This window comes from Elaeis guineensis, chromosome 14 (genome assembly GCF_000442705.2).
Source record: "Elaeis guineensis isolate ETL-2024a chromosome 14, EG11, whole genome shotgun sequence".
Classification (NCBI taxonomy): domain Eukaryota; kingdom Viridiplantae; phylum Streptophyta; class Magnoliopsida; order Arecales; family Arecaceae; genus Elaeis; species Elaeis guineensis.
In genome coordinates this window covers 51,763,184-51,791,159 of record NC_026006.2, presented here as the reverse complement: position 1 = coordinate 51,791,159, position 27,976 = coordinate 51,763,184, and the positions used below count along the sequence as shown (strand labels likewise).

The 27,976-nt window shown below is 37.5% G+C and overlaps 1 protein-coding gene across 1 annotated transcript; it reads left to right on the top strand.

Annotated features, from left to right (window-relative positions):
* The first annotated feature begins 21 nt into the window (after nucleotides 1-21).
* LOC105057569 (E3 ubiquitin-protein ligase KEG) lies at nucleotides 22-27,976 on the top strand. The gene is made up of 16 exons (XM_010940212.3): nucleotides 22-996; nucleotides 2,878-3,246; nucleotides 3,325-3,555; nucleotides 3,895-4,017; nucleotides 4,122-4,458; nucleotides 4,555-4,712; nucleotides 12,362-12,519; nucleotides 16,850-16,971; nucleotides 17,113-17,247; nucleotides 19,751-19,875; nucleotides 20,234-20,338; nucleotides 20,509-20,742; nucleotides 25,106-25,439; nucleotides 25,574-25,762; nucleotides 25,859-26,164; nucleotides 26,272-27,976. The coding sequence occupies exons 1-16, from the start codon at nucleotides 251-253 to the stop codon at nucleotides 27,523-27,525; spliced, it is 4,926 nt and encodes a 1,641-aa protein (XP_010938514.1). The 5' UTR covers nucleotides 22-250; the 3' UTR covers nucleotides 27,526-27,976.

The window sequence follows — 27,976 nt, the reverse complement described above, 5'->3', positions numbered from 1 at the left end:
CTCTAGCCCGCTGCTCCTTCCCCTTCTTCTTATACCCACTCTTCCATTCCTCTCCCCAAATTCCCAAATCCAATTCATCACCACCTCGCGATCAAGTGATCCAACTCTCCTCCACAACTTCCCACCTCTTTCCTCTCCCCGGATCTGACCTCGCTTGCTTAGAAATCCCCCATTTTTCTGCTCTCTCCAATCTTTGGAGCTTTCTTCGTTTGATTCCAAAAACCCTCAATTTTGGTGTGGGAAGAGAGAGATGAAGGTGCCGTGCTGCTCGGTGTGCCACAGCCGCTACGACGAGGAGGAGCGGGTGCCGCTGCTGCTGCACTGCGGCCATGGATTCTGCAAGGCGTGCCTGTCCCGGATGTTTGCCGCCTCCGCCGACACCTCCCTCTCCTGCCCTCGCTGCCGCCACCCCACCGTCGTCGGCAACAGCGTCCACGCCCTCCGCAAGAACTTCCCCATCCTCTCCCTCCTCACCTCCTCCCCTTCCTCCCCTTCCTTCGACTGCGACTTCACCGACGACGACGACGACGGTGAGAACGGCGACGGCGACGATGACGAGGAGGAGGAGGACTACTTCGATAGTGCTACCACCGCCTCCAGCTGCGCTATCGACCTCGTGACCCACCAGGACCTCAAGCTTCTCAAGCGGCTCCGGGAGGGCCCCAGGGCTGGGCAGGAGACGTGGTCCGCCGTGTTATGCAGGAGCTCCTCCTCCTCCTACTCAGCCTCTTCCGCCAATGGCACCGTCACCAGGAGGTGCCGACACCAGGTGGTGGTGAAGAAGGTCGGGGTCACCGATGATATGGATGTGGTGTGGGTGCAGAGCTGGCTTGAGAGCCTGCGACGGGCCTCGATGTGGTGCCGGAATGTATGCACCTTCCATGGGGCAATCAGGACGGATGGGTGTCTGTGCCTTGTTATGGACGGGTATAAAGGCTCCATAAAGTCCGCGATGGAGCAGAACAATGGCCGCCTCACACTGGAGCAGATCCTCAGGTTTGAATCTTCCCAATTGTTCTTCCATACTGGGAAAAGAGACAAACTCTGAATGATAATGCTTTCACTTAATTTTTCACCTTTGTCGATTCCATGATACGAATTCCACGCATGTTGTATATATTGCTTGTGCTTTCTTCCTGTTCTTTGTATGTTCGAAGTCGACACTAGATGCATTTTTAAAGTTGTTTCTTTAGTTTATAAAACTTTGTTGATGTTTACAATAAGGCACTTGTCTTGTCGGATCGAAAAGTATGAACTCAAAATTAATAGATAGTAAGAACCAGTCTACGACAGTACAGATGCCAATAATAATTGTTAACGCATCCTGACATGGAAGTTTCTAAATTTTGGATGTTGAGCCTGCCGTAACATAAAGAGTGGAAAAAGAAGAAAGTATTATGGAACCGATAAAGGACATGTTGCCATTATGATTCACAACAGACATAAAAAATTTCCAACCATCTTGTAGTCTTATTGTAAAAACCCCTAAAACCATGTACAAGAATGTAATGACATGAGCTTTTGGAGCTCATTCTTAATAAATATAGGGTGCTTCAAATTTGGGCCTTTTTGAAAGTTTAATTGAACACCATGATAATAGCTAAATTCCTCTAAGAGAGGTGAAAGATGAAGGATGAAAGAAACGAGATAATGGGACAAGGAATATAACAACTAATTTGAAGAAAAACACTGCTTGAAATGGTGCTTTCAGTGGATCATTGTCCTCATGACTAAAGGACCTGCATTGGGATATCTTATTCTTTGGATCCAATATCTTAGGTGGAGTATCAACTTAGAAGAAGAAGAAAGTCAAGGAGAAGTTGTGATCTCTATAGGTCAGCATGGTTAGTTAACTTTCCTTTAGCTATGTAATCTGTTTTACGGGATTTTGGTTCCTTGGAACAAACAGGAAAACATGAATAGGAGGCTTGTGACAAATGGAAGAGAAGAGATAAGATGAAAGGAAGGGGGATGAGGATGGGAGAAAAGGGTGTGAAGTATGCGTTAAATAGGTTAACAAGTCAAATGTGGATGGGAAAAGAGAGGACCAAATGGAGATTTTGTGAGACTAACCTATCTAAGTTGTGTCTTGGCAACCCCTAGTTTCCTGCTTATGAGTCCATCTATGTATTTAATTTTGACATGAAGAGTGGTCGCTTCGATTCTTTTTGATATGCCACATCACTTAAATCGTCATGAAATAGTCACACACAGCTTAAGTGGGTGTGGATACCTCTCACACGAAGGTCTACCATAGGTTTGGCCAAATTGATCTGTATCAGTCCAACCGAGCGGAATTGCCCTCCACCACCTGGTTTTAGGCAGTACCATGGCTGGAAGTCAAAAAAGATGTCGAAAACTTGTCTCGATGCGGGGTTGCATACCGCATTATATTGACCGTACCATACCGTACCCCCCATACCATACTGAATCGTTCTTGGTACCGTATCTAATGTTATTCATTTTGGATCTAATTCAGCCTCTTGAATGTGTAATCATTTCCAGTTTAACATTTCAAGAGGAAATGAAGAGGGAATTAAAGAGAAGTGCTGTAGTTTTGCCAAATATAGTCCTATATTTTCATTACATGGAGCTACTTTCCATTTAGGCATGTTGTTTTATTGGATTTGATTCGGTTTCAGCTTTCCAACACATTAATTTTGTTTGTTGAGCATGCTACTTGGGTTCTGTCACACCAAGACATTCAAAAACTGAATTATTATGATGTGCCCTTTCTCCTTTGTCTTTGTGACCACTTGGAGTAGACAAGTAACATGGTGTCAAGCCTGGCGTACTGTAATGAAATTGTCCATTTTCATTTTTTCTTTGGAAGAGTTTGTGGTTATTCAATCTTGATATCTGATTCTGCTATTGTAGGTATGGAGCAGATATTGCTCGTGGAGTGGCAGAACTCCATGCAGCAGGTATTGTTTGTATGAGTCTAAAGCCGTCCAATCTTCTTTTGGATGAAAAAGGCCGTGCAGTGGTTTCTGATTATGGGCTTCCAGCAATTCTTAAGAAATCTTCATGCCGAAATGCTCAATCTTCTCCTGAGGAATTTTCTTCAAGTGTGCATTCGTGCATGGATTGTACAATGTTGTGCCCTCACTACACTGCTCCGGAGGCATGGGAGCCATTAAAAAAATCTTTAAATCTATTTCGGGATGATGCAATTGGAATATCTCCTGAGTCAGATGCATGGAGTTTTGGATGTACCCTTGTTGAAATGTGCACTGGTTCTGTTCCGTAAGTGGTCCAATTCTTTCCTTGTGCTTATTCGTAACTCTTCACAATGAATGATATAGTAAGACTATTTTGATGCAGATGGGCTGGATTAAGTGCAGGGGAGATTTACCAAGCTGTTGTCAGGGCTCGTAGGCAGCCTCCTCAGTATGCAAGTGTAGTAGGTGTTGGTATTCCTAGGGAACTATGGAAGATGATTGGGGACTGCTTACAGTTCAAAGCTTCAAAGAGGCCAGCTTTCCAGGCAATGCTAGCAATATTTCTTCGGCATCTGCAAGAAATACCTCGGAGCCCTCCTGCAAGTCCGGATAAGTAATTTCATTGAACTTATTATTTATCTATGTGCTAACCTGGTCCTATAGCAAATTACTCGACGGATTTTCCTTTTCTGATGCCGAAATACCCACTACAGAGAAATCATAAATGAAAAATAGATTTGTTACAAAAAAGGAAGACAAGGTCCAGTGAATGAGGTTTATTTAAATACCTTGTAGAGAATGTTGTACGACCGGCTTTTTATAAAATTTCACTTGATGCGCTTGAATTCTTTTCTTTATCTCCTTATAGCAAGCTAAGTTTAGTTGGCATGAGTTTATAAACATTTTTTTTGTATATCTATTGAAACCATCGTGCCTTATTTGTTTTATGCAGTGACCTAAAGGTTTCGTCAACAAATGCAGCAGAGCCATCCCCAACATCTGTTCTTGAGGTTTTTCAGGATAATCCAAATGTTTTACATCGACTTGTATCTGAAGGGGATATTACCGGTGCTAGGTTAGTCTGACCATCAAAACTTTCCATCTCTATATGGCTTTTTAACACTGAAGCAATTCCTATGTAGTTTGAATACTTAATCATCATCTTTTTGTTTATGCTAGGGATCTGCTTGCAAAGGCTGCATCAGAGACAAACAGCAGCTTAATTTGTTCTCTTTTAGAAGCGCAGAATGCTGATGGCCACACTGCTTTACATTTAGCCTGCAGGCGAGGCTCTGTGGACCTTGTAGAAACTATATTGGCATACAAAGAGGCTGATGTGGATATCTTAGATAAAGATGGGGACCCCCCAATTGTGTTTGCTCTATCTGCTGGTTCTCCAGAATGTGTTCGTGCTCTCATCAATAGATCTGCTAATGTTAGTTCTAGGCTGAGAGAGGGCTTGGGTCCATTTGTAACTCATGTTTGCGCTTTTCACGGCCAGCCTGAATGCATGCGAGTAGGGCAACATATATTATTAACTTTTATGTTATAGTCCTTTTCTTCTGTTACTATTTCCTCAATGTTTTCTTATATGTATTCTAAATGATCACAGGAATTACTATTAGCAGGTGCTGATCCCAATGCAGTGGATGGTGAAGGTGAATCTGTTTTGCATAAAACCATTGCCAAAAGATACACTGAATGCGCTATTGTCATTTTGGAAAATGGAGGCTGCAGATCAATGGGTTTTCTCAATGTACAGAGAAAAACGTAAGATCCTCTAATTCTTTGTTTGTGGAAGTTAGTTTTTTCTTTCAAGAGCCTAAGAACTTGGCTGTTCTTTAGAAATGCACCGAAGTAGAAAACTTAGTTCCTCCTCTTCTTTTGATTGTCTCTTGCTTTATTGATTTGCTTGAATGAATGCTCAATTAGCATGTTTCAGAGCAAGTATTTCAGTCTCATTATCAAACCCTGTATCAATAGCTTATCATATGGGATAGGTCAATATGGTACACCCCCAATGACACATGGTATGCTGCTGGAGGTAAGACAACAGCTGTACCATGTGTCAGTACTGTACTGTATTGAGCTCCACTAACATACTGGTATCTTAACAGGCTGCTATGGTATGACTGGTCTTGGGTAATACACATCGGTACAGAAAACCTTGATTCAAATCATAAATAAATATATTTTGACTAAAGCGCTACCATCAGTATTGAGCCAGATAAACCCAACAAACTAGTCCATTCTAGAAACATAGTATACTTCAACTTGGCATAGTTTGGAATTGTTTTTGGCTGTTGAGTAGTGCCCCCATGAACTTGCAGTTTCAAGGTTTCTTGAATAGTTCATCCTCATGTTATTTTAGAATATTTGCATACTACCTAACTTAATAATCCATGATGCCTCAGTTTGGACAGCCATGATTACATCATACTTGTTATTTACTAGCTATCATGTATACTATCGCTTCATTTGAAGATTTAGTTCCATCTTGGTGTTGGGGTCATGGCTAACTTATCGTGAAAGCAACTTCCATATACCAAACATTCCCTTTCTTCATCTTTGTTTATCTTCTTTCTAAGTATCGGAGGTTTGAGTATTACTCAAGATTTGCATTAAATTATATTTATATTTCATCATCTATTATCTAGATCATCTCCCCCACCAAGTGGCCTTTCAAGTTCCTTGCGAACCATTCTTTTGTCCACATTAGTTTTCAAAGAGATAAAATCTACTTTTCTAGAGGGTTGATGTTAGACTAAGAGCCAGCATAAACGTTCTCAAACTTTAATAGCTCTTACTTTGGACCTCATACAATGTTTATTGGAAAAACCTTGTTATAATGAGTAAGACAAGGTTCTAAAAATCAACTTTTGGGCATGTATGTTCAGTAGGGTATGTGTTACATACATACGGAGACAGGTACTAGCTAGCACACTCTTCTAGCCTGTGTTACATGGACTCTCCTGTCTGGTCCCGAGAATGTGTGTCCGACATGAGTCTGAATCTGATACGCATCAGACACTTGGATACTTTTCTTTTTACCCTGATTTTACGGTAGAAAATTTGACTCTTAGTGATGAGTTCAGCCTACCATAATAATGTAGACAGTGATCTTTTTCCTTTTTACATATTGGTCAAGAATGTAGATATTTAAATAACTTTGCAAAGTATCCTTTTTCTTGTACCCTCAGCAAATTAGGAAGTTTGAGAAACACATGCAATAACTAATAGTATTTTCTTTTTATACAATATTTAAAAATAATATATAATTGAATTAAAATTATTGTTTCTATGCATCCCAGTGTCTCCTTTTTTGTCTCTTGCCAAGTAGGAAACTTGGACCCATGTTGCATTTGTGTCCATGTAACACTGCCTTTTGGCATGTTCAATTCTGTCACCCAAGTTACTTTTATTTTGCTTTTCTAATTTATATTTTTTAGTCATTATTCTCGCTAGGTTTGCCATGGTTGATGCATTACATACTATTTTAAGCAGAAATGGAGAATGGTGTACGAACACCTATAGTTGGTATGGAGCCGCATGGGGTTGATCCGGTGTTGGTTTTGGGGTTGATTTGGGCAAGCTCGCCTCTGAATCACTATGAGGGGGTGTGCATGTATTGGATCATGGATATTGTATGCAAAACCTGGCATTCAAATACTTGGTTAAAGTTTTATTTAAGTATTTCTTTGAAGCGATTATTTTAGTATTTATACACAGTTACACACTAAATTGCAGGTGTCATAGTCTACTCTTTAATTTTACCTAGAAAAAGATTAGGGTCTGGGTAGCGTAGCATTTAATCAAAAGTGCCAATCTGTATTATGGTAATACCGCTTGATACAAAAATGATTTTGTAATCCTATGCTGAGTACTTGGGCCACTGACATTAAAAGATGCACTTCATTATCACCAAATTTACCAGTGATACAATGTAAAACTAGAGGCACTGTTTAGGATGTTTTTACAATGAGAATTAATGCAATTTAAGGAAGGAATTCTTGTAATATTATTAGATTGTTGCTTCTAATACTGCTAATGATCCTTTTGGAGCTAGTGATAGAGTTTCTATGTGTTCATAAAGCTAATATTATTATTGACTCTCTTGCAAAAAAGAATATTTGGTTTATCTTCATCAATTGAATTTTGAGTTAGGAAAACAGTTTGTTGTAGGTCTGTGTCAAAAATGTCCAAGTTAGTTAATAGGTTGGATAAGAGATGCTCATGATTTAGTGTGGTCCTGGGTATGTTTTGCTATAGACTTATAGATAGATCCAAATTATGTATCATGGATATTGGTTTTTCAATAAAACAAAGTATTTGCTTTTGGTGGTTTCCACATCTCATCTTTCTCTGTATGTCTTCTTTCGTATTCTTGCTCTCCCTTTTGCTTTCTTTCTTTTCAACCCTAGATTTGTAGCCTGAAGAATTCATAGAGCATGCAACATGAATCATTTGGAAGGTGTCAGAAGTCTTGATTGTAACATCCCATAATGAATTCTGAATCTTGACTGCTATTTTATCCGAAGAAAATCATCAATATAGAAAAACCTCACCATCATTTTCATCTTCACTTCATACTCCAGACCTTTTAAACTATGTAACTGAGGACTAAAGTATCACATATTCTGTCTATGTTGACCAAGGGTGAAAAGGTTGAAAACAATATACAAAACCTCAATCTGTCTGATACTATACAAAGTTGGACGATTGGCACTCTAAGCATTGGAAACCTAAGAAAATCTTTTTTCTTTTTAAATAGATCTGTAGTACTATTTTATTAATTGGCTTTTAGTTGCAGATAGTCATGTTTTAATTTTTTCTGATTCATCCAACAAATCTAACCATTGCAAAACAAATATGATAGAATTCATCCTTGTGAAGAGATGCAAGAAGGCATGGGAATCTGAGTCAAAAGGAAAAGAAAGTTGATCACATAACCCTAATAAGATCGTTCAGTGTATGTTAAAGGATCAAAGTGCTTATCATTCCATACTTCATGTACCATATACATACCATGCCAAGGGGTTATCAGCACGGTACAGGGTTGAGTATGATATCCATGCCAGTAGGCTTAGCTGTGTCACTGCAAATGGATACCAGTGCAGATCATATCTTAAAGCTGTATACCAGTGGAAATGGATATGTAGTGATTCAAGCTTGTGCTTTGCTATCTAGTTTTTTAAACCTTGTCTGACCATCGCAAACAACCCTTCTTCCATACAAAATGGTTTAAATCATTTCCCCCTTTTCTTCATGTAAGGGAGATTTGCCGGGGATTTTTTTTCCTTTTCCTTTTCTTTTTGTTTTTTAAAAATTAAGATTTGAAGGATGTTCACATTCTTGTTACTTTGGTAATAAACGTTATTAAGAGTAAAGATAGCTTATATGTCAATGCACATGAGTATGGATTTAAATATGTCACTCAAAGCAAGGAGAAATGAAGATAAGAAATTTCATGTTCTTTCAATTACATTTTTTTTTGTTAATATTTTAAACATTAAGGCTCGATCCAAAGAAATTATAGACAAAAATGGTTCACCATACGTGAAATCAGATCGGCAATGAGACTATATAATACTTAAGCTTCTTATATGGTACTACCCAAGTTATGCAATCTGGATATCCGATTGCATATTGGTGGGTGATCGGAATGATGCCATTATCGTCACCATACCATACCAAACTATATGGGTACAACAAATCTTCATTTTCTTTGTTTTTATTTCTTTAAGATTTTTATTTTTTCTTTATTTAGTTTGAGTAAAAATAAGGTTTTTTTGACTGACTAGGTTCTCCTCAAATATTGATTTGGCATAACGGACCTGGACTCAAAACCCCCAACATACTAGAGGGTCTAAATTGAGCTCTATGCTTGGCCACCTCATTTATTCCCCGTTGCTCATCCCTATTGGTCCATAGATAACCTGAATATAGGTCTTCTCCATGTCATCTGGGTTGGTGACCTCATAATCTGTTGGATCCCTAGAGGCTCTACTGACCTCACATCCAACTTGACCTGGTTTTCTTGTGATCTCCTTCTGCTCAAAGTCTTTAAGAGCCTATTTGAAAAGTTGACCGCCATCCTTGGATATTCCTTCTAGGTTGTAACATCAGGGTACCCATTAGCTAGGTGCAGCTTTAATTAGTGATATCACCCCCTCCATTCGAAGGAACACCAGTTGCACCTTCAGTGATGATGATCACTTACTATCTCATGGTGTTGCCACTAGATATCATGTTGCTTACTTTTCTTGCTTGTTGACTCTATTGTTGACTGTCTAATCCTGAAAGTTTTAAAACCACTCATCATCGACCCTAGAAGAAGATTCCATCAGTTTTTCATGATGCTTCTGCAAAATATCTATGATTTTGAATGTGTTAATTAATTTGTAACTTAAAATTAGATAAGAAATTTAGAAAAATTTCAAAAAATTCTGAAAAAATTGCTAGTTGTAATTCTGAACTATATTTATATAATTCTAATTTTTGTAAATTATCATTTCATTAACTTTTATATTAAATTTATTAAAAATATATAAATTGCATGATTGTTGGAAAAATATGATAGATGCTCCAAAAACTTGTTTGAAATATCTTTGCATGCTATTGAAATTTCATAAATTTAAAAAACAACAATTCTATTAATTTTTATTAAAAATAGTTAATTTAAATAAATTTTGAATATTAATTTTTAATAATGGCTATTATAGTCTAGCACTAATAGTCTAACAAATCTACGAATTACTTTAAAATTAGGTTTTTGTATGAGATGCAATTAATGTATCGAAAATTGCTATAGAAAAAAATAGCCAGTAGCATGCTAGACTTTTGGGGTCTAACAACTCTTTTATTTTTTTATTAATTTTTATCCAAAAATATATTTTATAAAAATAAAATATATTAAAATAAGATCATGCCGAAATTCAAAGTTTTGGCATGATTTCCCCTTTTTTCAATTTGTGCTTGTTGATCGAATAAAAAAAGAAAATGGAGGAGCAAGTCTAAAAAAAACTTGGTTAATTGAGTCCCTACTCACCCTGCCACTCTTTCATTCTCTTTCACTTCTCTCTCTTTTCTCTTTCTCCTCTCTTTCTCCTTTCATGGTTAATTCCTAGTGAAACAATGGAAGAAAAGGGTATCATGACCTTTTCTCCCTCAATTATTGAGTAGGGGTTGTAAGGGTTCGAACTAGGCCCTTGTTGGGCTGAACTACTTACCAGTACTAGGTAGTTCAGTTGCCATTTCATATCAAGACGTTGAAATGAGATGGTTCAAATCTAAAAAAAACCTTGGTTAATTGAGCCCCTGCTCACCCTGCCACTCGTTCATTCTCTTTCACTTCTCTCTCTTTTCTCTTTCTCCTCTTTTTCTCCTTTTATGGTTAATTCCTAGTGAAACAATGGAAGAAAAGGGCATCATGACCTTTTCTCCCTCAATTATTGAGGGGTTGTAAGGGTTCGAACTAGGCCCTTGTTGGGCTGAACTACTTACCAGTACTAGGCAGTTCAGTTGCCATTTCGAACCAAGACCATTAAATGAGATGGCTCTTGTTCAGTATGATACAATCCAAAACCAAACCATGCAGCTTGGTCTGGTATCATATACCATGGTACTGCTAGTATATGTTTTTCCCATAAAAGTTCATGGCGATACATAATATGTGGACTTCTTCTAGTACTAGGATATGTGCTTCCCATAATTTTTGTAGTGTGGTAGTATGTGTTTACATAATGTGTCATTGTTTTGTATGGCAAGTTACCTAAAAACATGCAATGCATCTATTAGACAACAATCAATAGCTATAGCTAGGATAATTTATGATTGTAGGTGTGGAAATATAGGTATATGTATATGTATATATGTATGTGTGTGTGTGTGTGTGTATATGTTTGCTGAAACAGATGTCTATACACTGGTAGAAAGATGTTAAAGATGAAAATTTTCTGTATTTAAGAAAAAAATAAACAAAATAGCTGTTTCTTATGTGCTAGTGGTGAATCTTTCTCATAAACTAGCTAATATTTTCCATGTCACCTTTTGCCAAGTGTTAGCATATCCCAGCATGTACGTGTAATCTTCCAATCCTTGAACTAAACAAGCAACATACATTATGTTTATTGGGTTTCAACTTCAACATGTTAAGATGGTAAGAGAGTGAGAATAAGATATGGTGGTTCAAGATAGGAGAGAAGATGAAGACAGTGAAGTTTATGTATATGTGGAGATAAGAGTTACAGAAATGGAAGAAGAGTGGAAAGAATTAGCAAGAAGAAAAAGAAGGGGAAGAAGTAGAGGGAATGAAGGGAGAGAATTAAAGGAAGGAGTGAGAAAGAAAGAAAGCTTATCTGCATTGAACAGCCTTCTTTCATAGTAAGGACAATTTGACAAACTCATTATTTGGTTTCCTGTGGTTAGCAGATTGCTGAAACAGGAATCTAGTTCTTGAATAATAAAACTAGCTGTTTGGTTGCTGGCACAAAACAGAGTCTTGAAATTAGCTCATGAAATGGTGCAGCTGGAGTTCAACCACCAAGGGCATCTAAGAGTTGTTCAGATTGTCATGCTGTGCAGCTCTTAACACTCACACCAATATTTCTAAAATACTCACAAACTGAAAATTGATGAATAAACGTGGTGGGCCCTACATTCCTGACAAACTTTACTTCAGCTAATGAATGCAAAATAACTGTAAATGGTAGCAAAAACTCAACATAAATCATTAAATTAAAGCCTATATGATTCAAAATGTGGTTAGCCAAGAAGCAAATATGATTCTTCTCCCTCTGCCAACTAAAGGGAAAAAGAAGCAAATTTGGATGATAATTGGAATTTATTAAATATTCACAAATTTTCAAGAGCAACAAATGTTGTGTCTCTTTTTTTCAGTCACGAGAAACTATAGGAGAACACTCAGGGAAATATATTGCCTGTCAAAATGACATTCACATGCTAACAGGGATTGTTTCTCATCAAACAGAGGATAATGCGCTTTAGGAAACTTCCACATCAACTTGCCCCATTTCCCAGTTGAATTTTTCATTAGAATGAAGTTGTGTACTCTGCTACCATGTTGGTCTGAAAGAATTTGTTAGCTGAAAGTTGTACATTGAAACATAACAATGTCAGTACGTTACTACTGCTATGAAATGGTTACTCTTGTGTTAGCCTGTTTCATTGGACCATCAAAGACTACTATGGTAAGTTATCCAACAGGTATTCCATCAGGGTGGGGTGTTAACTTGAGATTCCAAATCTGATGTCGGTGTTCAGTGATGTTCCTCTTGAATCTAATAATTGGTCTGCTTTGGTTGCTTATTTTATTTTGTTTTCTGGTTGTGTGTTCATCTGGTGTAAACTTTGCCTAGTGGTTTCTAACTGGTGAAGCTGGAACTTTCTATGGTGCATAGACCTCTGCATTTGTGCGTCGAGACATGGAATGTGGCTGTGGTGAAGAGATGGGTGGAGCTTGCATCACAAGAAGTGATAGATGAAGCTATTGACGTACCAGGTCCAAATGGAACGGCATTATGCATGGCTGCAGCTCTTAAAAAAGATCATGAAAATGGTAATGTGCATTGATAGAATTGCAGAACATACATTCATCAATCTTTGGACTTAATTAGCATGTGAGGGTGCTGTTGAACACCTAAGGCATTAAGTGAATAACTTGTAAATGTTTGGATTCGTAAGAGGAGATCAACATGATAACCCAAATTAATACCATAAATGTGAAAGATAAGACTAGAAAAAACACTTAGGAGGATGATGCTTTGTGAAATCTAATAGAAGATAAATGAAGCAATTATGCTGATATTAAACCTCTCTCAAGTGAAGAAACACTGCAGCATAATCAGTTTACATAGACCAATATGTAGACAAGACTTGTATCGTAATTCTAGATTCATTATCACAGAAATAGTAGGTCTTAGACATACTCCACATTTTTATCTGTAAATATAGTAACTCATTTAAAAAACCATGATCTCAGTAGTTGAAAACTTTTAACTAGCACTACTTCCTTGCTTTCAAATCTTACTGTTTCTCCCACCATGAATTTCGAAGCTTTTGACGCCTTCTGTAACCTAGTAAAGTAGTAATTAGTAGTGCTTCTATTAAAACCATCTTATTCATGTGTCCATTATTGTTTCTCTAACGATCCAAGTCTGTGCAATAGTTTAACAATAAACACCATTAGTGGTAAAAAAGAAAAGTGATAAAAAACAAGAACCAGCAAAACAACTTATAAAGGAAATTACCAGATATATAAAAGTTAACATAATATATAATATGGTTGTCTTTCGTCTTAGATTCTTCTACATGGTGGCACACTTGATCAGGAATGATGCGTCCACTCTTGCTTTAGCTCCTATTTTCTAGTGCTTCCCACCCTTCAGTTGACTTGCTCCAATATTGCTATGACTAGGTATTTGCCGTGTTCAATTACCTAATTACTACTAATCATCCCATCAACTTTCTTTTCTTTTCTATAGTATAATTACTTAATTTACTTATAAAGAAGAATTTTTGGCAACAAAAAGTTAGAACCCAAATAATTTTTTTGGTTTAGTGAGATGATATGACTGTGTTTTTGGGGCAATGCCATGGCTTCTATGTCCTTTTCCTTTCCTTTTCTTTTTGGGAACACTAATGCCTTGCACTTAGATCAATTTAGAACAAGGATCACCAACACACACACACACACACACACACACACACACACACACACACACACACACACATATATATATATATATATATATATATATTGACTTTTTTTTTTCAACATTTCAAGAAATAAAACATGGTTTTTGTCAAGAATTTGACTAGTAGTCTATGTCAACCATACCAAATTGGACAGGTACTTGGGATGCACTTCATACCAGTGCACAAAAATGAAAAAGAAATAGTGTTGGTTGTGCCGAGATCAACTACTATACTGTGCATTTGTGTTGTATCATACATACAGGTATCATATTGGACCAGCACTTGACTGGTACATGACAGTGTGGAGATTTTAAACATTGGTTTAGATGATGTTGTTAGGCCATGTAATATTGTTGCCTGAAACTGTTTAGGTCACTATAACTTTATAGTGGACTGTTACGTGGCTGAAAGGACTCAAAAGCTGTGTTCTGAATTATCTCACTTTATGAACTCATCGAATATAAGGGGTTGGTTCTAAAATTATTTTGTTCTTGAATCGCTATAATAGTTATCCAAGATAATTAGAAATGAAGTGGATGGTGAACAATAGAACTATCAAAGAAAAATAAGGAAGCAAATAGCACATACGAGGCTCAAAGAAGAAGAAAGGCTTTCGTCTTATTAAGGACTTTAACCTTAGACAATACAATCAGGCCTGCATATTCCAATGGGAGAATTTTGGAACTTCCAAAAATGGCCCTTGATGTTGGTTGATCCCTAGAGATAATGGGGGAAAGAGGAAGAAGCAGGTGGAAGGAAAGTTTGACCTCCTAGAGAGATGTGGCAGTCATCATCCTTTTTCCTGTCTCCATTGATTTCTGCTAGGTTACAACTATAGTTAGCAAGGTTCGAATCTGCTGGCCAGCGATTGGTTCAGTAGGGTACTAGCATGTGCCATACCAACCCAAGGTGTATGGTAATCAAGAAGAGGGAGAGAAGGGAGAGGGAGAAGGAGAGGGAGGGCGGTGGGGCAGAGAGAGGAAAGAGAGGTAACGGTGAGAGAGAACAGAGAGAATGAAGAGGGTGAGAGAAGGAGACTAAGAGAGGACAAGTACAGATTCATGATCATGGTGTCGTTGTCATTGGCAGCAATGGTGGTGATGAAACCCTGGCCATAGCAAGAGAGCTGAGCAAGACAAGCCAGTGAGAGAGAGAATGGAGAGGGTGAGAGAGAGAGAGGGATGCATACCGATCCATCATCGTCATTGTCATTGTTGCCGTTGTTGTTGGTGGTGGTGGCAGTGATGAAACCAAGGTTCGCCGTTTCGGTACCGGACTCTGTACTGATAAAATTCTGCTTTATGTCGGTACATGGTTCGGTATGATACGGTAATATCGGTACGCTCTGAGATGGCGTACCGTTATGAGATCGGTACGATATGGATGGTACAGGTGGTATGGGGTGGTACAGTATTCTACGAATGAAACCATATCTCTAGCGAGATAAGAGTGAGAGGCTTATATTAACACCGAACCCAAACCAAATTGAAAGACTGTTCCATCTGTTAACGGACTGGTTCAGCTCGGTGCATCCCAAAATGGATGGTTTGAGATGGTTGTTGATAGGTAATGCATTGATGCTTTAAATGTTTCTTATTGAAACTTCTCCTTGTTCTTATAGCAAGGTGATAAATGATCGTTATTTCATCACCTAGCCTACCAAACTCGGAAAAAGTAAGTGATAAGCAGGACCTAGTTTCAAATCCTGTCTTAACTAAGGTTTGAGGAGTTAGGGGTATTTTGGGGAGGCTTATGTTTTTAAAAAACTGTAGGCAGCAGGCATGCAACCAAAGGGCTGTCTTGTGCCTAGGTCTTATGCAGGCATTCATAGCTTGTGAGGTTGCAGAAACTGCCAATGGAGGTAAACTAGGAATGACATCAGCAGCTTCTGGTGCTTTGGTCTCTGTTTTTCTCTGTGGGTGTCATGCTTAGGGCAAAGCAGCCTATGCAGGCAGCCACCTAGCCCCAATGTGAGCACCTATGATGAGCTAGCCCATTTTTGGTACTGGCAAATCGCAGCCGAACAGGTTGTTTAACAGGTTAGGCATCCAATAATTCAGAACCCAATGTGCCCCCAATTCAGCACTAGGGATTGCACAAGAGGAGAGAGGGAGAGGGGAAGTGACCATGACTGTAGTGAATTGGAAATGTGCTAATGGTGGCAAGACCTAGTGGTAACAGTTGCGACAGTAATCAGCTAAGGAAAACATGCAAGAAAAAGATAGATACCTTAGCTGATTACTGTCTCAACTGTTACCTCTAAGTGTCGCCACCGTTAGCACATTTCCAACTCACCACAGTCATGGTCACTTTCTCCTCTCCCTTTCTTCTTCTCTTGTGCAAACCCAAGGGCTGACTTGGGGGTGCATTGGGTTCTGAATTATTGGATGCCTAACCTGTTAAACAACCTGTTCGGCTGTGATTTGCCAGTACCAAAATGGGCTGTCTCACCATAGGTGCTCTCACTGGGGCTTGGTGGCTGCCTGTGTAGGCTGCTTTGCCCTAAGCATGGCACCCACAGAGTTGCCCCACCTCAGTTGGATGTGTAGCAGCAGCTTGTGCCATCTTTTATGAATTTGAGCTCTATAAATATAAAAGGATGGGTTGCAATGAAACTAGTGTAGGATGGCTCATCTTCAAGATAGTATGCAGACATCCATACTTCGTTAAATTGTAATGACAAAAAGCAAAAGGCTATATAACTACATATATGACCAGTAATAGGATAAAAGGATAGATGCGATGAAAAATTAGAAAAAAAGTGAAGGCCAATATTTTTTTGTGGCCTGTATCACAACTCACTCACTTTCCATAGTCTGTATTAGTTTTTAATTGAGCCATAAAATCTTCTTTGAGAAAAGAACTGTACATTTAATTTTTTGAACCATAAGTTTTGATTAAAGCTATTTATTATGCTATATGAGTACTAGCTTCTTATATTATATCTCTTGGAAATTGTTTGTAGCTCTATGTATGTAGATATTGCAGAATAAGAGAAATGACATTTTCTTATACATGAAGAGGCTGGCTTCTTGTTTTCCTTACAATGCCCTTTGTAAAAATGAGAGTCCTTCCTGGATGTCTGCAATGTGCACCTAGCATTAGCCTTAGCTTAGAATTATCTTATGATACGATAGTTGCTTTTTGTCTGCTGCTCTGTTAATTCTAAAACTTTGACTCTTTTTTGACAGAGGGCCGAGAATTGGTAAGAATATTGCTTGCTGCTGGTGCAGATCCAACAGCTCAAGATGAAATTAATTTCCAAACAGCTCTGCATACAGCAGCAATGATTAATGATGCAGAGTTAGTAAAGGTAATCTAGATCAATTAAAATTAAATAAAACAGTTTTCAGTTTAATTTAAAGGTAGCAGTTTTATCAGCACTGTATGTGGATATATTTTCTCTTTTAGGTTCAGATTGATATGTAATGGTTTTGTTGCTTTTTATGGTTAGATCATTTTGGAAGCCGGAGCTGATGTCAATGTAAGAAATGCACAAAATACAATACCTCTGCATGTTGCATTGAACAGAGGTTCAAACAGATGTGTTGGTATGCTGTTATCTGCTGGAGCAGACTGTAATTTGCAGGTATAGTCCTTTATGTAAGCATTGAAGCTGCTTGTTACTCGACAAATTTTGGACAATCTATATGTATGTATCCAAGCAGAACTGTAATTTACCCATCTTTTATGACAATACCGAAGCTGTATTATTCACTTCCATGCGTATGTATGCCTATGAGATCATAATTATAGATGCACATTAACATAAACAGCATTGTGCATGGGGCATCATGCTCATATGTCAATGGTGCAGACTTCAAAAAGTTGCAGAATATGCAATGCTCTTCATATTCTGTTGTTTTGCTGAACTTTAGACATTTTTGATGATCTTATTAATGAATTCTGGTTCGTACTTAGGCCTCGTTTTGGCATTGCTGTTAGTAATAGAGTTGCTATTTGCAAAGCTTTGGGCAGTATAGCTTTCTCTAGTAGAGTTTTTAAATAAAAGGCTGTTGCTATTTGGTAACTACAATTGCCATGGAACTTCAACGTATATTTGTTAACCAAACTAAGAAAGTGCTCTTAGTGTCGGAAAATGATAATAAAGGATATTATATAGTGCTTTCAATTATCTAACTATTTACACTATCAAAAAATTGTTATTATAAGATATTCTTAATCTATAAATTATTTATTTTGATATTTAATCTGAATAATATGATAAATAATAGATATATTTTAAAAATACAACAATATTTTTATAATATTGTCACATTATAATATAATAATATGATATTATTGTTTTAGTATATCATAAAAGTATTACATTATAATATTATTCTTGTAAATATTATAAGAATATGACTATTGTAATATGACAATAATGATGATGGTAATATAATATTATTATAATGTCATACAATATAATATAATATCATTATATTATATTATTATTCCATTGTACTATCAAAAATAGCTATTATAAAGATTGTTAAATTATACATTATTTTAAATTAAATTTTTAACAATTTTATTATTGGGATTTGAACGTTGGTCTCTTGTCTTAAAAAGAAAAGCTTCTTGACACATCTCAAGTAGAGCGTTTGTCCAAAAGCTCAACTTTGGAGCTTTCCGTAGTAGATATTTCAGTTCTTGGAGGAGGTAGAAAGTTATTTCAAAATTTTCTCCAAACATCTCAGAATCACTCAAAGAGATTCTAGTCCTCCAGGAAACACTTTTGACCCTCTAAAAGCAATGCCAAATGAAGCCTCGGATGTTGATAAAGTAGTTTTTGCAGGTTTATTTATGTTTCTAGCAAGGCGGTCCTGAAAATGAATATCTTTATTCTAACACTATGTAATGCAGCCTTTGTGAAATGTAATAGGGATCTCCATTACTTCAAATTCCATGATTGTGTGATACATATATCATACATACATGTATCTTTCTATTTTGAACTCAGTTCATTATATATATATATATATATAGATGTATATATTTTTTTTGTTGGGGGAGAGGGGGGGTGGGGGGCGGGACTGTGGTGGGTTAACACTATCTCATTCTTACCTTAACATCCTGACACCACATGAAGGTAACACTATCTCTGGCTTGTGTTTTAGTGAGGTTGATAAGCTACGTCAGTGAACTATCAAGATGAGTGCATTTATTTATTTTTTTGTTCAGGGCTAAAGTTTTTGATGATGTCTATTTCGTATCCTAGAAACTATGATCCATATTAGAGTAACAGTGTTGACTTTATTTTTCAAAATCCTTACTCCAGGATTCTCTTGGAGTCACATTATCACTTCTTAAAATACTACCACATTATGTTATCATTAGAGGGTAATTGGGTGAGTTATAAGTATATTCCTTGTTAATGGTTGCACTTGTGGGTGAAAGAGAGAGATACAACTATCAAGAAGGGATTGCATTTATTGATCATATAAGGTTTATTTCATATGCCTACTGATAATTTGAATGCGCATTACACGTGCCCGTTTGAGTATTCAGGCATGTATCTGCCCATATATGTGTTTATGCATCTATATGTTAGAACGAAGCTTGGATATTCAAATCCTTGTCCATGCAAAATACATGATTGACTGTCTAAATTTAGAACCTACAATGTAGTAACTTACAACATATAAAATGTCTAATAAACAAAAATGAAAAGTTTTGGAGGCTTTAGCTGTTAAATCCTGGTTTGTTTGTGTTTTAAGATGTGTTGCTAATCATAAATTTGCTTCTTAATTTATGTGGACTACTTTTCATATTGGCATGTTATCGTGATGATTTTATTCCTTTATTTTCTCCTTTGCTTCTAATCATTAAATTGTTAAATTGTCATCTGTATCAAGCAAGCAGTGGTGCTCAAATTTAAAGGTTTTATTTATTCATATACCAATTCTTCTGTTTGTCTTTATCCGGCATCCTGGTGGCTTTTTCTTTTAATTGAGTAATTTGCGTAAGTTGAATATCTAGTCAGTTTTTTATATGATCTTGCTGAGTTGTAAAATTTCCTTTTTTGTGAGACGTGCTCTATTAGCTACTAGTCTGGTAATATTATGGCTTTGTCTATCTGGATACAGGATGATGATGGTGATAATGCTTTTCATATAGCAGCTGATGCAGCAAAGATGATACGTGAAAATTTTAATTGGATTGTTGTTATGTTGCAACATCCATCACCTGCTGTTGAAGTGAGAAACCACAGGCAAGTGCTTATCCACTTAAATTCTTGTACTCTCTTCCATTGTTGGCACATCACACTATATCTCAGATATAGCGGGCTTTTCGACCTGTTTAGCTGAAGATCGTATAGCACTACACAACATAGTTAGTCATTTGTTTTTAGTTTCTGAATGGACTACTCTGGCTGGTGACATGGTTCAATGATGTACTTATGTATGTGTTAGGTTCTTGCTTTTAAAATTTGGATTATTACATGGTTTAATAGCTCAGTTGTCATTTTCTACAAGTGATTCTAAGACTTGATTTTGTATCAACTTTTAGAAATTTTTTCCAATGGAAGTAGGGAAAGAGTAAATTCAGATTATGTTAATTTATGACAGGGGCTGGACATTGTGTGATTTTCTTGAGGCCCTTCCTCGAGAATGGATTTCAGAAGAGCTGATGGAAGCACTTGCAGATAAGGGAGTATATCTGTCTCCAACCATGTATGCAAAAGAATTCTTATCTTCTTCAAACCATGTCCTTTTGTTATTTTTATTTTTTTTGCTATCATATCTTTTAGTAATTTGGTAAAATTCATTTCAATATTTCTCATCATTTGCTTTAGTGTAAAATATGTGCAATCAATCTGGCTCTAATTAAATATTGTAATTAGATATGTAGTTGGAGACTGGGTGAAAGTCAAAAGAAGTGTTAAAAATCCAGCATATGGTTGGCAAGGTGCAAGCCACAAGAGTGTAGGCTTTGTCCAGGATCTTATGGATAATGACAATCTTCTTGTGTCATTTTGCTCTGGAGAGGCTCGTGTTTTGGCAAATGAAGTCATAAAAGTGATTCCTTTGAACAGGGGACAACATGTACAGCTAAAAGCTGATATTAAAGAACCAAGGTATGTTTTTGAATGTTGTATTCATAATTCATAACTTTTTCTCAGTGATGACATTCAACTTTTAGTGTAATTGTTATTCAGTTTTCATGTTTTGGCATAAATTAATATATCTTATTATTGTTCGTAACTGTAGTTTCTCTTACCCTAAAATATTCTTAAGATTTCCTGTTTTGTATCTTAAATTAAGAGAAATGGTTTCCAACAGTTTGTGCGCTTCAATTGGGTAATTAGCTTCCTCAAGACTAGATTGGCCATAATTTCTCTATCATAAAATGCAAATTTTTGGAGTCCGTTTCCACTAAGGATTTAGGTCCCAACGGGATATCCTATGGGACACTGGGACGGGATACCATCCTATGTGTTGGGATAGGACCATCCCGCTACCGTCCCAGTGTCCTGATCAAGATGCCTTGGGACATCCTCTATCCCAAGTATCGGGACGGGACAGGATGGGACGGCAGCGCATCCCGTTCCATGAGAAAACCAGAACAGTCTCATCCCACAGGATTTAAAACCTTGATTTCCACAACCAGATTGATTTCATGTCCTCTCACCCATTGCAAAATAAAGAATACTCAAACAACAAAAGGAGGGAAACAGAACCTTGATAGGCCCGTGCCATGAAAGGAGAAAGGAATAAAAAAAGATCAGATTAGATAGGCTTCAGTTTCAGAGTTTTGTTCAAAAACCAAAGAAAAATTTCAAAAGGAGTTTGAAAATAGTAGAACAATAAAAGAAACCAAGAAAAGTTATTATGCAACATTTTAGAGTATTATGTTATGTATTCTTTATATGTATATCTTGATAATTTTATGCTGCAGCTAATATTGCTTATAAGTAAAATTCATTGAGTATACCAGTAATTCATACTGTAAACATACATCCACATATACATACATAATACATGCATAAACATACATGTACATATATGGATCATCTTTTCTTATTGAACATTAGTTGTTTGAAATTTATTGTTTTTAGCAAATTCTGGAGTTTTCTAGTGCATATATATATGTGTATGTGTGTGTGTGTGTGTATCAGTGTATGCACAAGATGAAAAATAAATTGGACCAAATGAGTAAATGATATAGCTGATGCTTAGTTTTTGAAAATAAATAGGGTCCAAGCAATGCCAGCAAAGTGCAGTGTAATGGAAAAAGAATTAAAACAATAAAGGATAGAGTTTGGACTGAGGGACAAAGATATCTTAAATATAGCATCTTTTTTTTCTTACCTTGCTTCTATTGTACCAAAGAAATGCAAAGAAATGGAGAATGTTGTACGAGGTACTACAAAGCAACAATATTCGAGACGTTTCTTTGCTTTCTTTTTATCCACTACCATTTAGAGTTTTTTTTAGTGAAAGAATGTTTAGCCTTGTGTTTGTGCAAGATTGTCAGCTATAAGACCAACATTATATTACTTAAGCATATGTTGCTTGGTTAGCAGGCCATATGTGAGAGATTAACCTAGTAGAGCTTAGGAAATTGAGTTGGATGCATTCAAAACTTCAGAACAGAGGAAGTGTTTGGTGGGTGGGGAGGGGGAGTATGGAGTTGTATGGTTATTAAGATGCATGGTAACGATATTTTATAAAAAATCTAAATTTCCATTGTTTAGTCATATTTGGTGCAATACCAGATCAGGCGTTAGATAAGACGAGCATCTCATAAAATTAAAAATTGAAATATGTGTGATGCCGAGGAGCCCTTCTTCTTTTCTCACTATGGTCTCAAATCATATCTTATTAGTAACCATTTGTTCATCCTTGGATCATACATTCTCATCTCAAAAAAATCCCATCACACCTCACCTCCTCCTCCTCCTCCATCCTTCCTTTTCTTTTCCGTCTCTCATCCTTCCACAGTTCCACCCCCTCTTCCTCTCCTTATCTTCCATGCACTCCCTCTCCAACCTCCTCCAGTCCCTAGCACCCCACCCCTCCAGTCCACTTCATCCGCTTCTTCCTTCTTTTTTTCCTTCCTTCCAATTTGTTATTGTGTTTTTATGTCTTAACCCCTAAAACTTCAGTGAAGATAAAAATAAAAATAACACAATTTGTTATTGTTTTTTTATGTCTCAACCCTTGTCCTAGCAAATAATAACATGAATTAAAATAAAAAATAGTTAAAAACTTGTTATAAAGCCTATTCATAGAAAAAAATCAATATTGACGTAGATGGTTTTCGCAATTTCAACAACCAAACAATGCCTTGGAACATTAAAATTTGATCACGAAGGGCATAGACCAGAAATGATGATAAGAAAATGAGGTCTTATATTCAGGTTGGAGTGTGAGAAAAGAGGATCGTGTGAAAGGGTAATACTTTGGATGGATCCAATAGAATTAGTTAGAATTGAAGATGCTTCCATTTGGTAAGATTGTCCATTGGCATAGATGTTTAGCAATGGTCAAATAGGATAGGTAAAGCTTACCCTACATAAATGAGAATTCTTCTCTATTAGCATACTCAAATACATATGTATGGATGCATACCTTTGGTAAATGATTTAGTGATTTCAAAAAAATAATAGGTCATTCAAACATAAAATTCGTACTATTGATATTGATGTAGAGCTCAAAGATACCTATAATTAATAATTCACAACTTTTAGAGATATCAAACCTATGATCAAGTCTGTTGTACTAGTGTTCTAAAATACATGATAAGGGCATTTATTTTGAGAATCCACTTTGTGATTATGATCTTAGCATCATAAAACATGCAACTCAACTCAGCTAAGCCTTAATCCCAAACTGGCTGGAGTCAGCTACACGAATCCTTTTCCTCGATTCCACTCAATTAGGGCCACACTTTCTGAAAGATGTAGACATATCGTGTCCATTCCTACTACATCACAATCACTCCTTCATATTGGTGCATCCTTTGGCTTACGTTGTACATATCCAAACCATCTAAGTTGTCCTTCTTAAAACATCCATTGATTGAAAATCAATAGATTTCAATGCTTAGATTATAACAACACATTGTCATTGTCAATGAAGCAATTAATTTTTGCACCTACTTGATGCATAGGTTAGAGACCATTATAACATGTAATTTTTGGTTTCCAGACATTTTTCATATTGTATATCACGATTAATAGTTTGAATCTTCAATTTGGAGGGTCTATAATTGATTTTGAAGCATTAAATATTTTATAAAAAGATAATGTTTATCTAATTCTCCCTATTGAAGATATACATGTATACATATGTATGTACATAGATAACATACATATCTGTAAATAAGAAGTTTTTCAAGCCATGATACTACATAAGATAGCTTTAAATGCTTTTTTTGTTTTGGTTATTTGGTTTGTGCCATCAGTGTTGAAGGGTGTGGCAGTCACTGTAAGAGAAGTTGTGAGAGCATACAAACATAATATGCATATGTATGTGTAAATGTTTATACATATGTACATTAAATGTATTTGTATATATGTATATGTTTGTGCATGTGCTTGCATGCTTCTGTGCATCTCTCATTTGTCAAATATGTGTACATGCATACATATGTATGCGCACCTACACTTAAATACATATATGTATGCACACACATACATGCACACGCACATATATATGCATCAATATTTGTCATAATCCAACATTGACTAATGAAAGAGGTGCCTTATGGCTTTATTAGCCTAGGGAGGTCGTCCCAATAGTTTGACCTTTGGGGCTGCAAGTCCATGACAAGTAGTATGAGAGCTATGCTTATTACATGTCACAACCTTTGTTTGTCATGTGGGCCCCTCACTAAGGGATACCAAGGTCGAGGAGGACTTGGTAAGGTCAAGTAGGACAATGGCCATGGCTGGGGTCCTTTCTCGAGTAGCAGCTGACCATGATGAGGGTGTCATGAGATTAGGTGGTGGAGATTGTCACAGTCCCACATTGACTAATAAAAGGGGTGTCACAAGGGTTTATTAATTTACATTAGTGCTTCTCCTAACTGCTTAAGCTTTGGACTGAGTTTGTGACTGTATGTATGCATGTGTGTGTGTCTGCATGCATGCATGTAATACAGATGAGAGATGCACACAGGCACATGCATGCTGCACACACATATACATGTACATATGATGCATTCCACAAAAGAACCCTAGTGGGGCCCTTCTTTATGTACATATGTACATATATATTTATGCACTTTGTTTATATGTAAGTATAGATGTGATCCTGTAATTTTCATCAAAGGGCTTTTAAACATTTTCCAATATGCTATGTCTAATTATTGGTACATAGAGGTGATGGAATTGCTTTAAAGAATATACTTCTTCACTACGATTTTCTCAATGGTGGTTTTCTCTTTCGAGTTTGCATTCCCAAGTGAAAGAATGCTTATTATTCTTTCATCAGGTATGGATGGCGTGGTCCATCACGAGATAGCATTGGAACGGTTCTCTGTGTTGATGATGATGGGATACTAAGGGTTGGCTTTCCTGGAGCATCTAGAGGATGGAGGGCTGATCCTGCTGAGATTGAAAGAGTTGAAGAATTCATGGTTGGTGACTGGGTCCGAGTTCGCCCTGCACTGACAGCTGCTATACATGGTATGGAAGCTGTAACTCCTGGAAGCATTGGGATAGTATATTCCATCAGACCAGATAGTAGCCTTCTGCTGGGTCTTTGCTACTTGTCCAATCCATGGCATTGTGAACCTGAAGAAGTTGAACCTGTTGAACCATTCAGGGTAATGAGATGTATAATGTATCATTTGCTTTCTTTTTTATTTTCTTTTTATTTTTATTTTGCCTCTTTCAGTACATTCTGCTATTCATCTGTTGATTTTGTTTCTATTTCTGATTATATCCTCGGTCCTTCCAGATTGGTGATCAAGTATGTGTAAAGAGATCTGTTGCAGAGCCTAGATATGCTTGGGGTGGTGAGACACATCACAGTGTGGGAAAAATAATAGACATAGAGAATGATGGTCTTCTCATAGTCGACATTCCAAATCGATCAACTACATGGCAAGCTGATCCTTCTGATATGGAAAAGGTTGAGAATTTTAAGGTATGATGCTGTTATCATTTTTTCCTGCTGCTGTTATTGTCTTATGTCAGATATGCATTTCTTAGTCTTTTCTTCCCCAACAATGCTGGCATATAGGTGGGTGACTGGGTTAGAGTAAAAGCTTCGGTACCATCTCCAAAATATGGATGGGAAGATGTCACACGAAATAGTATTGGAATAATTCATAGTCTAGAAGATGGCGGTGATATGGGTGTTGCCTTCTGCTTTAGGAGCAAGCCTTTCTGTTGCTCGGTAGCAGACACGGAGAAGGTGCAGCCATTTGAAGTAGGCCAAAGAATTCATGTGATGCCATCTATATCTCAGCCGCGACTTGGATGGTCAAATGAAACTGCTGCAACTATTGGGACAATATCAAGAATAGACATGGATGGAACCTTGAATGTTAGTTACACGTAGTTTTTCTATTTTGCTATATTATTAATGTTTAATTTTAGAGGCATGTTTATTTGACTTTGCTTATGAAAAGTTAACTGATGTTCTATATGCAGGTTAGGGTGGCTGGCAGAAGCAGCTTGTGGAAAGTTGCTCCAGGTGATGCTGAGAAACTTTCAGGCTTTGAGGTTGGAGACTGGGTGCGTCTGAAGCCAAGCCTCGGGGCTAGACCCACTTATGACTGGAACAACATTGGGAAGGAAAGTATAGCTGTGGTGCATAGTATTCAAGACTCTGGCTACCTGGAATTGGCTGGCTGTTTTAGGAAAGGAAAATGGATAACTCATTATATGGATGTTGAGAAGGTCCCATGTTTGAAAGTTGGTCAGCATGTCCGGTTTCGCGCAGGTCTAGTTGAGCCCAGATGGGGCTGGAGAGATGCTCGACCCGATTCTAGAGGCATCATAACTGGTGTGCATGCAGATGGAGAAGTGAGAGTGGCCTTTTTTGGTTTACCAGGGTTATGGAGAGGAGACCCTGCCGACCTTGAGAAGGAGGAAATGTTTGAGGTCGGGGAATGGGTGATGCTCAGAGATGATGCAGACTTCTGGAAGTCCTTGAAACCTGGAAGCATTGGGGTTGTTCATGGAATAGGGTACGAAGGTGACTTGTGGGATGGAACTGTGCATGTTGCATTTTGTGGTGAGCAGGAAAGGTGGGTGGGACTGACCAACCAGCTTGAAAGGGTAGATAGGCTTGTTGCAGGACAACGGGTTAGGATAAAGAAATGTGTGAAGCAGCCCAGATTTGGATGGTCGAATCATAGTCATGCAAGCATAGGAACAATATCATCCGTAGATGCAGATGGAAAGCTAAGAATATACACACCAGCAGGATCCAAGGCATGGATGATTGACCCAGCAGATGTGGACAGAGTGGTGGAAGAAGATGAAGTGTGTGTTGGAGACTGGGTAAAGGTGAGAGAAACTGTTACCACGCCAACATACCAGTGGGGTGATGTAAGCCATGCCAGCATAGGGGTAGTGCACAGAGCAGAGGATGGGGACCTTTGGGTTGCATTCTGTTTCAGTGAAAGGCTATGGGTATGCAAAGAATGGGAGGTCGGAAAGGTTCGACCGTTCAAGGTGGGAGACAAGGTAAGGATAAGACCAGGTCTAGTAATGCCTAGGTGGGGATGGGGCATGGAGACATTTGCGAGTAAGGGTGAGGTGATGGGGGTGGATGCCAATGGGAAGCTACGGATCAAGTTTAAGTGGAGGGATGGAAGGTTGTGGATTGGGGATCCAGCAGATATTGTTCTTGATGAAAGTTCAAACACAACCAGCAACATCGGTGACTGCCATTCCTAGGGAATTCAGTAGTTCTTTTACTCTTCTATTTGTTCCTTGTTTAATTGTCAAAATTAATTCGGCTGTTGTCTCGACCTTGAGCTGGTTTAGAAGGTTCCTGGCACATCCATCAGATCGTGGCTGCAAAGACATCGTTTTGGCAATAAGAAAGCCGGTTTTAATTCATGAAGGTTTAGAGGTCAAGTGTGTCCGGCGGGTCTGTACTCATATAATTATCTGTAAGCTTTTATGACCATTTGTCTAGATTACACTAATGTACAGGTTGTTAGACATGGGTGTTAAATTGAAATGGTCCCTTGTATTTTATGTGGTAGGATACAATTTTCTTTAGATGCCAAAGTTTTCCATTCATTACGCGTAAAACATGATGTATATGGTAGCTTTATATTGAAGTCTTGTGATATATATTTTTGATTATATTCGGAGACTTGGGAGTTGAAAATTCGGTGAA